This window comes from Bos indicus x Bos taurus, chromosome 28 (genome assembly GCF_003369695.1).
Source record: "Bos indicus x Bos taurus breed Angus x Brahman F1 hybrid chromosome 28, Bos_hybrid_MaternalHap_v2.0, whole genome shotgun sequence".
Classification (NCBI taxonomy): Eukaryota; Metazoa; Chordata; class Mammalia; order Artiodactyla; family Bovidae; genus Bos; species Bos indicus x Bos taurus.
In genome coordinates this window covers 13,593,220-13,606,641 of record NC_040103.1, presented here as the reverse complement: position 1 = coordinate 13,606,641, position 13,422 = coordinate 13,593,220, and the positions used below count along the sequence as shown (strand labels likewise).

Sequence of the window (13,422 nt, the reverse complement as noted above, 5' to 3'; positions counted from 1 at the left end):
AGTGGTTACAACTGCACTCTTTCATTCCAGGAGGCATGGGTTTGAGCCCTGGTCAGGAAACTAAGATCCCACGTGCTGGTGTGGGGGAAAAAAAAAAAAAATTGTGTTTGGCAAGGTTACTAAACACAAAAATTAACACAAATCAGTTTGATTTCTAAATCTCAGCAAAAAATTAAAAATAAATAAAAACAAAAGATATTTACAGTGGCATAAAAAATGCAAACTATCTAGGAAAAAAAAGCTTTAAAAAATCCACTGTGTGAAAAAGTACAAAACTTAACTGAAGATAATAAAGACCAAAATAGATAATATCACGTTCAAGGACTGGAGGGCTCTGTATGATAAAATGTACTTTTTCCCCAAAGTGATCTTATAGATTCAATGAGATTCTAATAAAAATTCACAAAAGTTTCCATGAAACAAGCTTATTCTAAAACTTTTATGAAAAGTATAAAGGTTACAAATAACCATGACAATCCTTAAGAACAAAGCCATGTATGAGGTATTCAGAAGATAATACAGAACAACAGCTTTAAGATACTTTTCTCCATTATGATGTCAAAAATTAATAATAAAAAGAATACATAAAGGAAAAAAGATTAACTAAACACATTAATTTTTATTCATCAAAAAGTACCATCAGGAATGGGAAAGGACAAGCCACATCCCAGGGAAGATATTTGCAAACATTTAACCAGTAAGAATTGGTACTCAGAATATTTGAAAAATTCTTATGAATTTAAAATAATGGGCAAAAAGACTGGAAATGAAAATTATAACTACGATTCATGCCTAAAGCCCACTAGATTAGCAAGAATTAAAAAGTCTGACATAATTAAGTATTGCCAGGGATGCAAAGTGAATCTCTTACAGTGCTGGAAGTGGTCCACTTTGGGAAGTAAGTTGAATATACACACACTGGTGACTTGGCATCATTACTCCTACAGAAGTTCTCAAATGTTCCTAAGAGACACGCACAGCAGTATTCATGGCAACATTGCTTGTGACAGCAAAAGCAAATAAGGAAACAAACAACAAAAAAACTGAGTGATCCAAATATCTGTAAAGAGCAGAGAGAATACTGCAGTATATTCATTTAGTGGAATACTAATCGGTAATTAAAATGAATTAATTTTGAGATTAACGTGAGTGAACAACAAAAAAAAACCACGATTAGAGAATATATGATGAAATAATACACATATTAATTCAAAAGAGGCAAAACAGTCTATTGTGTAGATATATATACATAGTTGGGAAAACAGTGAGGAAAAATAAGTGAAAAATTATCACAAAAATCATCAGGATAGTGACTAATATGGACAGAGTGAGGGTATGTGATTAAGAAAGTGCACACAGAGACCTTTCACCAACAAAGTTCGAGATTCTAATCTGAATAGCTGCTACACTGGTGTTGACGTCACTATTCAAAGTACACAATTACATGTCATGCAATTTTCTGTATTTGATACTTTTCAACAGAAAGAAATTAGCTTATCACATTTTCATTTAACTTTGGTAATAAAATACTTTATTGGTACCTCTTACTATCAAAAACACAGTAATGTTGCCATTGCTTAGCTTCCATCTTTAAATTAAAAGCTTGTTTTTAAAAAAAAGAAAAAATTGATTTGGTTCTGTCAAAAAACAAGCTACAACTCAGTTCTGTAAATAATTAGGTTCTCTCACTTTAAATATCTTAACTCACTGGTCTTTACAATAAATAACTGTATATAAAAGGAGACAATGACCTGAACAATTTTGCAGAGACCATTTTACACATCTTAAAAGACCAAGCCTAAATGCTATCCCAACTTAATCCTTAAAAGAATATTCAGTAAGAGTTATTGTAAAATTGAATTCATGTAGCACCAAGAAGTTTGGGACTTATAATATTTCAGATGATATGATATACGCAGCAAAAAGAATAATGATTTGTCTTCCATGAATTTTCAGGGTTTTATATACACAGTAGAAAGAATTCCGTATAGGTCCCTTTTAAAAGCCAGAAGTTCAAAAATCTATGCATGCCTTTCACCACATCTCCAATTTGTGGATATAGCGATTGACCCTATGGCAAAAGATCCATGTGTGATAAACAGCACAGTACAGTCCTATCTGAATATAACTGCTTACTCATCTTGTCTCATTAATATAATTTATACCTCAATTAAAATATCATTCTATCTCCAAGTTATATATTTCCCTAAAATACTCTATAATTCAGATTTCCATTTAGACAATGTTCTGCTCTGCCCCTTTCCTTGAATCAGTATGATCTTATGGCATACCTCACTAAATTGTTTGGTTTTCTCCTCTCAGTGAAACTTCCCCTCAACTCAAAGTATTATAATAATGTAAATACAGATGTAGCATAATTAACATGTAAGACAAAAAGGATAATACAAACATATGGATCCATGCTAAATGAGACAACACAAAGCAAAAAACACACAACACTATGCTATGTTCATCTATTCTGAACCACAGGGCCCTGCTAGAGCCCTGGCTCATGTAAACTGATGTTCCAGACACCCCTGGTGTCCTGGACTCCAGCATAATTAACTGTTACGTTTAAGGTGTTTCCATATTTGTTTGTTTGTTCAGAACAGCCTATAGCAACTCTGACTCCTAATCCTGAACATGATGATAAATTAGTAACACATTATATTTTTAATCAAGTCATAGATTCTATCCTTAGTATTTTCTATTATTACACATTTGTTTAAAAATAGACATTCAGGGGGCTAGGCAAAGCTGAGGAATTTTTATCTCTGCCTCCTCTTCATTAGTTGGGAATTTTAGACATGTCATTTAGTTATCCTCCGCTTCAGTGAAAAAGGATTTTTTAAGCAACTGACCAAAGATCTTCATTTAAAACCAAGCAGGTTGACTCAGTGGTCAGCAGATGAAGAACCCTTGTTGACACACTCCATCCATAACACTCCATCTTCTCTAAAGGAACAGGATGCTCCAACCTACCTTGAGCACAACACATTCCACCCCTCAGCCCAGATGCAACCAGGATACACATCAGCACATGAAGCCAGGAAGAAATTAACTTAAGACTACTCTTAGAACAAATACCAGATTTTGATTTGTCAATGATCCATAGTGAGGTATGCTCAGAAAAAGAGACTTTGCATTGCAACGCTGCTTTTTCTTCTCACACCAAGTTAAACTGCTGAAGTAACATAAGCAAGAACACAAAAGCATGTCTTCCTGAAAGAGGCACTGCATCTGGAATTGGAATTAAGGCTAAACAAATAGTGCTGGTTTGTGGTTCAGATTAATGTGTCAACGATTACATTAACCCACAGCTTCGCTATTTGTCCTGTATGCCTGTTTGTGAAGATGCGTCTCTATCTCCTCCCTGAAGACCAGCATTCCCAGGTGGGAGTGTGAGGCCTCATTCATGGCTTTGGACTGGATGCACATGCGGTACTGCTCGGGGGTCAACTCATCAGCACAGCGCTTCTCATGCCAGAGGTGGAAAAGACCAGGAACCGGAGTCCGAATCACAATCAGGTCACTGTGTAAGTATTTTCGATACAGATGAACATCTTCTCCACCCCAACCTTTTACTTCCATGTCAAATCCACCTGCAGGATCAAAACTCATACTATTAAATAGCTGCCTGGCAGAGCACAGTCAAACCTGATAAAGATTTAAACCTTCTACTTCAGATGAGATGACATGTACAATCTAAAGACACCTGAAGTAGAGGACTGACATCTTGGCTTAGAAATACAGTTATCAGCTGACAGCTGGAAGGTCAAGGGTCTGTTGTTGAGTATCAAAATAAGATTAAATATTTGAGAATACTTTGCCAACTTCAGTTTTATAGAAAATGTCTAGAAAGTCAAATAAAGGAGAAGGAAACCTGAATCACCCATAATATCACCACCATTAATGTTTTATGGTGTTTTCCCTCTATCCTTTGAGATCCAAGTTTTTCTGGGTCACAGGAAATTTTCCAGAGCGGAAAACAGAAGAAATGGGCCAAGTGGGACACATAAAATTGAGAATGGACACACAGATGAGTTAAAGCCACATTAGTGGGTGAAATTACTAATAAAGTTTACAAGGAAAACAGGGCCCAGGTCTAACTGCTAAGAAATGCCAAATATCTAGAGGGCAAACAGGCAGAGAAAGTCAGCAAAGGAGACTCAGGCAGCCCCAGAGGAAGGAGAGAATTCTGGAGAAAGTGTCATCACAGCTGTCAAGTGAGGAAAGCATCCTGAAGAAATGGTCATGTGCTTCTCAATTAAAGAGAATCAAGTAGACTTGGCAACGTTAAATGTCACTTACAGCCTTACCTAGAGCATAGGAGATCAAGTTCACACTATTTTTAAGTTGGTTTAGGCTGAACTAACTTTAAAGAAGCATGGAGAATACAAACTATTTTGAGTTTTTTGAAGAGCTAGAAAAGATTCTGAAAGATGGAGAAAAAATTAATTCTTTAATTAAAATCTAGGTTTCCAAATGATGTCTTTTTATCAAATAATTCCATGTCACTTAATTTCATACTTACAGGATGATAAGAATCCTGAGATCTCTGAAAAGTATTATTTTAAATAATCACAGCTTTAATAAATGCTATGTTTGGTATATCTTGGCTTTTCTTACTTGTATCTGAGTAAGTTCCTCAAATATTAGAGATGGTGTAGACAGTGAAAAGAAATAGAGGACTTCCCATTTCTGTCCAGCATGTACAGACAGACCTTCACTCCATCCTTCCAACAAATAAAAAGTTGAACAAACTGAAAACTCAATTCTTCTCAGATCCCTCAGAGAAATAAAGTCACAGGGCAAACTGCTCTTCCCTAATCTGAAGAGATAGGTGTGTAAGACAGAATCACAACTATTACCGTTAGAGAAGAAACAGACTAGAAGAAATCTCCAGGGGAACCAGTACAGGGGTAGGAAAGTCTGAACTGATGAACTGCCAGAGGCTCAGGGGAAAAATCTAATAAGAGTTGAAAACACCAGAGGGGCCCATACACTTTTGTGAGTTTTATCCCTAGGTTTACCAGGTTCTCATGGTGAAAACTGCAGAAAAATCCCGCAGTGCTTTCAGGAAGGGGAAACTAACCCATTATGAAATATGCCAGGGTGTTTTTTGTTCTTAACAAGGTCTACCCTCAGGAAAAACTATCCTACCAGAGCCTAACCTATCTGGGGGAAAGGATATAGCCAACTAGTCCACTCTAGCCATCCTGTCCTACCTAAGATTGGGGGCAGTGTCTGAAAAATGACTGCAAAATTCATGGTCCAGACTCACAGGATCGCTAAAGAAAGGACTGAGACCTTATCATAGGACTATAGAACACTTTATCTTCTCCCACGCCTTACCATCACATCACTGAAGGCCTATTTACCTCAGTCTTCTTTACCCAGTACATCATGCTCAGCTATGAAAAAAAAAAAAATTAGGCAAACTGAAGGTCAAAAAATATTGAAGAGAAAGAGCATCAGAACCAAACTCAGATATGGCAGGGATGTTGGAACTAAAGGACTGTGAATTTAAAACAACTATGATTAATACACTAAGGGCTGTAATGGAAAAAGACAATATGCAAGAACTGATGGGCAATGAAGCAGAGATAAGAGTCTAAGAATGAATCAAAAGAAATGTTAAAGATAAAAAACAGTAACGAAATGAAGAATGCCTTTGCAGGGCTCACTAGGAGACTGGACTTGACTGAGGAAAGATCTCTAAACTTGAGGACATGTGAATAGAAACTTCCAAGACTGAAAAGCAAAGAGAAAGAAGACTGGAGGTGGGGGAAAAAAGAAAAAAACAGAACAGAATACCCAAGAACTATGGGACAACTACCCAAGGTATAACGTTTGTATAATGGGACAGCCAGAAGGAAAGAGGGAAAGGAATATAAGCTCCAAATGAAAGAGGCGAAATTGCAAACAAGTGCTGGGGCTCCCTACCTCCCCCAGCCCACATTCACAGGATAGAGGCTCTCCATGAGGGAGAGGGAGTTGGTGATGGACAGGGAGGCCTGGCATGCTGCAGTCCACAGGGTCGCAAAGAGTTGGACATGACAGAGCGAGTGAACTGAACTGAAGAGGGAGATGGGCCCTTCGGCTCCCACCTAATATTCTGATCATAAGGCAGGGATGTTCCTCTGAGAGAACTGTGCCACCATCTCCACCCCCAGGTCTTAAGCAGAGACTCAGAGCTTTTTAGGGGAAGAGGGAGTCCATAAGGACAAATACTCCAGAGCTCTTCCCAAAGGAATTGACTTTATCTGAAAGAAAGTGTACAGAAATTAAGGCCTAAAGGGGCTCCTGTAAATATTGGAGATGTGGTGATGAACAATTAAGAAGTGGCTGGTAGCCCATTAGAGCAAGCTAAAATGTAGGCCACCCAGTTTACCAGAGAGGAAGGAAGAGAAACAGCTAAGAGCCATCCTGGGGTCCAAACAAACCTCAAAAACTTGCCTCCAAAACTACCCTACAAAAGGGTTTAAGAGCTTCTCTGTGGCTCAAATGGTAAAGAATGTGCCTGCAATGAAGAAGACCTGGGTTCAATCCCTGGGTCAGGAAGATCCCCTGGAGGACAGAATGGCAACCCCCTCCAGTATTCTTGCCTGGAGAATTCCATGGACAGAGGAGACTGGTGAGCTACAGTCCATGGGGTTGCAGACAGTCAGACACTGAGCTGAGCGACTAACACTTTCAAAAGGGTTTAGTTTAATCTGTTAAGACTGGAGCAATCTATGTCCCAGAGCACTGTCCTGTGAGCAAATTAATGCAGCCTAATAGTCGGGCGTGACACCAACAGAGAGGCACGGGAGGAGACAGTGAAAAAGATATTCACTCAATCCAAGGTCATCCCAGGATGACTGTACACATGCCCTGATGAGTGACATGAGAAGTGACATGAGATGGAGGATGCGGAGCCACAGCTCACTAAAACAGTAAAGCAGAGTCAGTTAATAAACAAGTAAAGGTAAAACAAAATGTAAGCCCTGGAGGCAGGGGAAATTAATATCTAGAATCAACACAATATATAACTTAAAATGTCTCATTTTCAAAAAGAAAGGTATTGAAAGAAACAAAACTGTGACCTATATATCAAAAGAGAAGCAGACAACAGAAACTGCCTATGAGAGGAAACAGATGTCAGTTTTAGCAAAGATTTCGAAACAACCATTATAAATATGTTCAAAGAATTAAGAGAAATCATGCTTAAAGAACAGAAAGGTGACAATGTCTCATCAAGTAGAGAACATTATAAAGAGATAGAAATTATATATTTTTAATAAGAGAAATTCTGGAGTTAAAAAGCACCATAACTCAAACGACAAAGTCACTAGAGCAGCTCAACAAGTAGATCTGAACAAAAAGAATCAGAGAACCTGAAGACAGATCAATTGAGATTATGTTACACGAAGACAAGAGGAAACAGATGAAGAAAAATGAACATGTCTCAGAGAAATGTGGAACACCATTAACTGCACCAATATGCATCTGATAGGAATATGAAGGGAGAGAAAGGAGCGGTGAGAAATAACACAGGTCAGAGGCGATGATGGATCCTTACTATTTTATTAAGCAAGAAATCAGGGGAAAAATTTATTAGTTTCACTTAATAGTCTTTTTATTACTATTTGCTGATTTTCCATCATTTGTTACAGAGATAAAAAGACAAGGTGGAGGAATTTCCAGAGCAAATGGCTGACTATAAAAATGAAGGTAAAATGGACATATATTTATGTATTCTATTAAAAATACATCAGCTTCTCAGAGCAAAATTCAGGCTTAAACTTAAGAAAGCAGGGAAAACCACCAGGCCAACCAGGTAAAACTTAAATCAAATCCCCTATGCATATACAGTGGAGGTGACAAACAGATTCAAAGGATTAGATCTAGTAAACAGAGTGCCTGAAGAACTACGGATATTGCACATTGCCTCCGTAATATTGCACAGGAGGCAGTGAACAAAACCATCCCAAAGAAAAAGAAAAGCAAGAAGGCCAAGTGGTTGTCTGAGGAGGCTTTACAACTAGCTGAAGAAAGAAGAGAAGTGAAAAGCAAGGAAGAAAGGGAAAGGTACACCCAACTAAACGTAGAGTTCCAGAGAAAAGCAAGGAGACAAGAAGGCTTTCTTCAATGAACAGTGCAAAGAAATAGAGGAAAACAACAGAAGGGGAAAGACTAGAGATCTTGTCAAGAAAACTGAAAATATCAAAGGAACATTCATCCAAAGATGGGTACAATAAAGGACAGAAACAGTAAAGACCTAATAGAAGTAGAAGAGATCAAAAAGAGACAGAAAGAATACACAGAATAATTGTATAAAAAAGATATTGATGACAACAATAACCATGATGGTGTGGCCACACACCCAGAGCCAGACATTCTGGAGTGTGAAGTCAAGTGGGCCTTAGGAAGCACTGCTGTCAATAAAGCTAGTGGAGGTAATGGAATTTCAGCAGAGCTATTTAAAATCCTAAATGATGCTATCAAGTGCTGCACTCAATATGTCAGCAAATTTGGAAAACCCAGCAGTGGCCACAGGACTGTAAAAGGTCAATCCTCATCCTAATTCCCAAGAAGGGCAGTACTAAATATTGTTCAGACCACTGGACAATTGCACTCATCTCCTATGCTAGTAAGGTCATGCTCAAAATCCTTCAGGCTAGGCTTCAGCATTATGTGAACAAGAACTTCCAGACATCCAAGCTGGGTTTAGAAAAGGCAGAGGAAACAGATCAACTTGCCAACATTTGCTGGATCATAAGAGAAAGCAAGGGAATTCCAGAAAAACATATACCTCTGTTTCATTGACGATGCTAAAGCCTTTGACTGTGTGGATTATAACGAACTGTGGAAAACTTTTTAAAGAGACAGGAATACCAGATCATCTTACCTGTCTCCTGAGAAACCTGTATGCCAGTCAAGAAGCAACAAGTAGAATTCTGTATGGAACAACTGATTGGTGCAAGACTGCAAAAGGAGTATGACAAGGCTGTTTATTGTCACCCTGTTTACTTAACTTATACACAGAACACATCATGAGAAATGCTGGGCTGGATGAGTTACAAGCTGGAACCAAGATTGCCGGAAGAAGTATCAACAACCTCAGATATACAGATGATACCACTCTAATGGCAGAAATCGAAGCAGAACTAAAGTACCTCTTGATGAGGGTTAAGTAGGACAGTGAAAAAGCCAGTTTAAAACTAAATATTAAAAATATAAGATCACAGCATCCAGCCCCATCACTTCATGGCAAATAGAAGGGGAAAATGTGGAAGCGGTGACAGATTTCTTCTTGGGCTCTAAAGATGGTTACTGCAGCCATGAAATTAGAAGACAATCACTTCTTGGCAGGAAAGCTATGACAAACCTAGACATATGTTAAAAAGAAAAGACATCATTTTGCCGACAAAGGTCCATATAGCCTTTCCAGTAGTCACATATGGTTGTGAGAGCTGAAGCATAAAGAAGGCAGAGCACCAAAGAACTGATGCTCTCGAACTGTGGTGCTGGAAAAGACTCTTGAGAGTTCCTTGGACAGCAAGGAGATCAAACTAGTTAATCTTAAAGGAAATCAACCCTGAATACTCACTCACTGGAAGTACTGATGCTGAAGCTGAAGCTCCAATACTTTGGCCACCTGATGTGAACAGCCAACTCACTGGAAAAGACCCTGATGCTGGGAAAGATTGAAAGCAGGAGGAGAAGAGGGTGCCAGAGGATGAGCTGGCTGGATGGCATCACCAATGTAATGGACATGAACTTGGGCAAACTCCGGGAGATGGTGAGGGAGAGGGAAGCCTGGCATGCTGTAGTCCACAGGGATGCAGAGTTAGACGTGACTTGGCAACTGAACAACAATATGCAGTGGAAAGGGAGCCCCTGAGTGAATCAGGAAACATGGAACAAATAAATCAGGTTTCAGCTTGCTTCCTTAAACTATGCTCTGATGCTTTATTTTTGCTGGGTAAGACATGGTGGGATTCGGCAGGTAGCTTAGATCAGATTCTTCATGGTCAACTTGGTTTAGGGGAGTGGATGACTAAGGCAGTGATTCTAAGTCCCTTACTCCAACTACAACCACAGCTAGAGACAGAGATTTCCCGCCCCCCCACTTTTGTTTTAGATACTGAAATTCTGCATTATGTTCAAAAGACAAATAAAGGTGGTTTCCTCTCTAAATAAAAAAATATGAAAGCCCTTGAGCTAGATAATCCAACATTACTTCTAGCTGTAACAATCTGTGACTGCAACACCAAAGTTAGGTGCAGATCTTTTGTTACAGTACTAGAAACAACTGCAAACATGGGTATTTTACCTTTATAACCTCATTTTTCTAGTCAAAGACTCTAATAATAAACTTATTTTATCTTTTGTATTTCCTGACTCTTCAGCTAATCTCAGATATTCAAAATTTATTAGGAAAACATTCAAATCTCAGACCTTTTAGAAAAACATCTTAAGATATCATAGTAAACACCTAAAGTCCTATTCTTAAAAGTAAGGTATACTTACCAATGGTCAGGAAATCTGATTGGTACTGACAAGTCATTCCAAATCCAAAATCTCGCCAAAAGCCAGAATCCTTTTTGTGAACCTTAAGTTTAAAAATCAAAACTCAATTTAATCCCTCAAAAACCAGAAGTAGTTTCAATCAACAATGAAACAAATTAAAATATTTTCCAAATAATTTTTTCTGTAAAAAAAGAATCATTTATGTGATTGATAATGGGATCACATGGCTTTATATTATTAAATCCTTATAAAAACCAACAAAAGTATAGTAATCCCCATAAGCATAGGATTCTTAACCGCCTTCAACTTAATCTGATTCAAGTCTTGTACGAGGTTTGAGCTGAGGTTACTAATAATCAAAGAGTGTGATGCTTGATCTCAGGGGGCTTACATTCTATTTTAGGAGGATACCAGTGGTGTAAGCACATACTGTAATACACCAATCACTTCCACACAGCAGACCTTATTTGATGCATGGCCAGCATCCATTCCCCTACCCCCATTCCTAATTGTGTACAGTTTTGCTCAGGTAATTACCTGGCCCCATGCAGCCCATGAGCTTCAGGGACGCTCCTTCCACTAGCAGCATCAGACTGGACTGCAAGCACTCTCCACCAATGAGACAGTCTCATCCCACTCACTCACGAACTACTTCATTAACAGGCATTAGATAATCAACCCCACAAATGTAGCCTGTCAGGCTTCTCTGTCCATGGAATTCTCCAGGCAAGAATACTGGAGTGGATTGCCATTCCCTTCTCCAGAGATCTTCCCGACCTAGGGATCGAACTCTGGTCTCCTGCATCACAGGCAGATTCTTTACCATTTGAGCTACAGGGAATTCCTAGATAATGTTCAGGGCAACATGCTAAAACAGGACGCTTGTTGGGAACTTTGGAAAACAGAGAGCCCCCTCATTCTTCTGAGAGAGATACTAGAAAAAGACGCTTGCTCCCCTTGGATAGTGCAGGGCAAGAGTAAGCCAACTATAGCTTCCAGGCTACATCCGGCCAGCTACTGGCTTTGTACATCATTTTACTGTAACACAGGCACACTCATTTGTTTATGAATTGTCTGTGGGTGTTTTCATGGTACAATGACAGAGCTGAACAGTTGCACCAGGGATTTACGGCCTGCAAAACCTAAAAGATTCCCTATGTGGCTCTTAACAGAGTAAGTTTGTCAGCCTCTGGTATAGCGTGTAAATATGAAGTCTGGAACTGCTGCAGTTTTTTCCCACCATGAGGGAAGCCAGCTTTAAAATGGAATAGTCACCACTGAAGTCCAAGCAGAGAAAGAAAAAAATCAGGGCTTTGATTATATTGGGCATGTAGAATCAAGTAAAGGTTGAAGCTTGATAGACTGCCTTTTAAAATTCACAATTCAGTGGGGACCCAGCCATGAACAGAGGTGACAGAGTCTCTGCTACCATAGAGCCTCCATTTTGATGGGAAAATAGCAAATAAATAAATATAGATCTCAGATGGTGACACATGTTAGGAAGAAAGATGCCGTAGGCCAAACACACAGCAAAACAGAAGGCCTATTTTAGATATAACAGCCACAAAAGGCCTGAGGAGGTAAGTTTGGGCAGAGACCCTAGTGAAATCAGGGAGTGAACTATGCAAATATCTGGAGATCATGCCAGGAGCACGTACCACGGCTCTGAGGTAGGAGCACATCTGGAGTGGTCAACAGTAAAGAAACGACTATGGCAAGAGCTCAGAAAACAAGGGCAAGAAGAACATGGCCCCAAGAAACATTTTTCAGACCTAAGTGGTATTACAGTATTTTTGTAGGCTAATTGCGATGATCCAAAAGAGGCAAAATGTTAGGATATGAGAGAGTGAAGAAAGCTGGAGGGATGTCCTTGTGTAGACATCAGGAATGAGCTCTGTCTAGTTCACTACAGAAGGACGAGCTGGCCTTAGCAAGGGACATGGGTAGTTCCTCCACTGGGACTGGAGAGAGAGAGGCTGAGGATGTGACAGGGCCAGTGAGGCCCATGGGTCTCAAGACAGGAGAGTAAGGAAGTGAATGCTTGACTGCTGCTCCTTCCTAAGTGAAACAGGAAGCAGGGTACGTGGAGTGAGAAGTGGTGAGGGTTGCTGGGAGGCGTAAGGACAGTGCGACTGGACTGGAGGACGAAGCGCAGGGGGACCAGAGGCAGCCTGAGACCCAGAAGCCTGTGGTCAAGTATTTAAAGTTGTGCTGTGCAGCGGGAGTGTGTTTCTCACTCTCTACCTTCTGCTGCTCAGCGGCCTGGTTGACAGTGGTGCCCTTAACTAGGCTGGGGTTCTAAGAGCAAACACTGGAAGGAGTGAGGGATGAGGGAGGTGAGTGTATATCAGAGAAGAGGCTGTAGCTCATGACTGACCATGGAGTCTAGTCAGATATGGAGGGAAGTGAGGATATGGCTGTGAGGAGGGTGACAGAAAGCAGAAAGACTGATCCCTCACCCAAATTGCAACATTCTGAGACAGCTTCCTCCAAGAAATGAAGTGAGAGCTGGGATCTGAGAGAGAAGCAAGAGTTAATCAAGTAAAAGAAGATATGCTGGGAGACAGTTTCAGGCAAGACAACAGTTTGTGCAAAGGCCTGAGGTGGGAGAGAGCACTGTGGGTGAAAAATGATGCGTCTGAATACTGGAGTCAGAGGTATCAGTGCCCATGAATGTAGAGCAGGTCTCAGGAAACGTTGATAAAAACTAGATAGTATATATTTTAGGCTCTGAAGAACACAGAATCTGTCTCAACTTTGCCAGTGTAGAGTGAAAGCACTCATTCCCAATAGTTAAAGAAATAAGCTGTATTCCAAAACACTCTATTTAAGGCCACTGAAATGTGAATTTCATGAAATTTTCCTATGTCATGAAATATTATCCTTTTGAAAATATTTTTCAAC

General features: G+C 39.6%; 1 protein-coding gene across 3 annotated transcripts in view; it reads right to left on the bottom strand.

Moving 5' to 3' along the window:
• Nucleotides 1–425: 425 nt before the first annotated feature.
• The window catches only part of CSGALNACT2 (chondroitin sulfate N-acetylgalactosaminyltransferase 2), a 60,868-nt gene continuing 47,871 nt past the window's right edge, over nucleotides 426–13,422 (bottom strand). For 2 of the 3 annotated variants that reach the window (XM_027530310.1, XM_027530312.1), the window contains 2 exons: nucleotides 10,519–10,600; nucleotides 426–3,602 (listed from right to left, as the gene is read on the bottom strand). In XM_027530310.1, the coding sequence (XP_027386111.1) occupies nucleotides 3,310–3,602; nucleotides 10,519–10,600 (375 nt within the window). In that variant the 3' untranslated portion in view covers nucleotides 426–3,309. The remainder of the gene's footprint in view (nucleotides 3,603–10,518; nucleotides 10,601–13,422) is intronic. The other variant, XM_027530309.1, reaches the window with a different exon arrangement.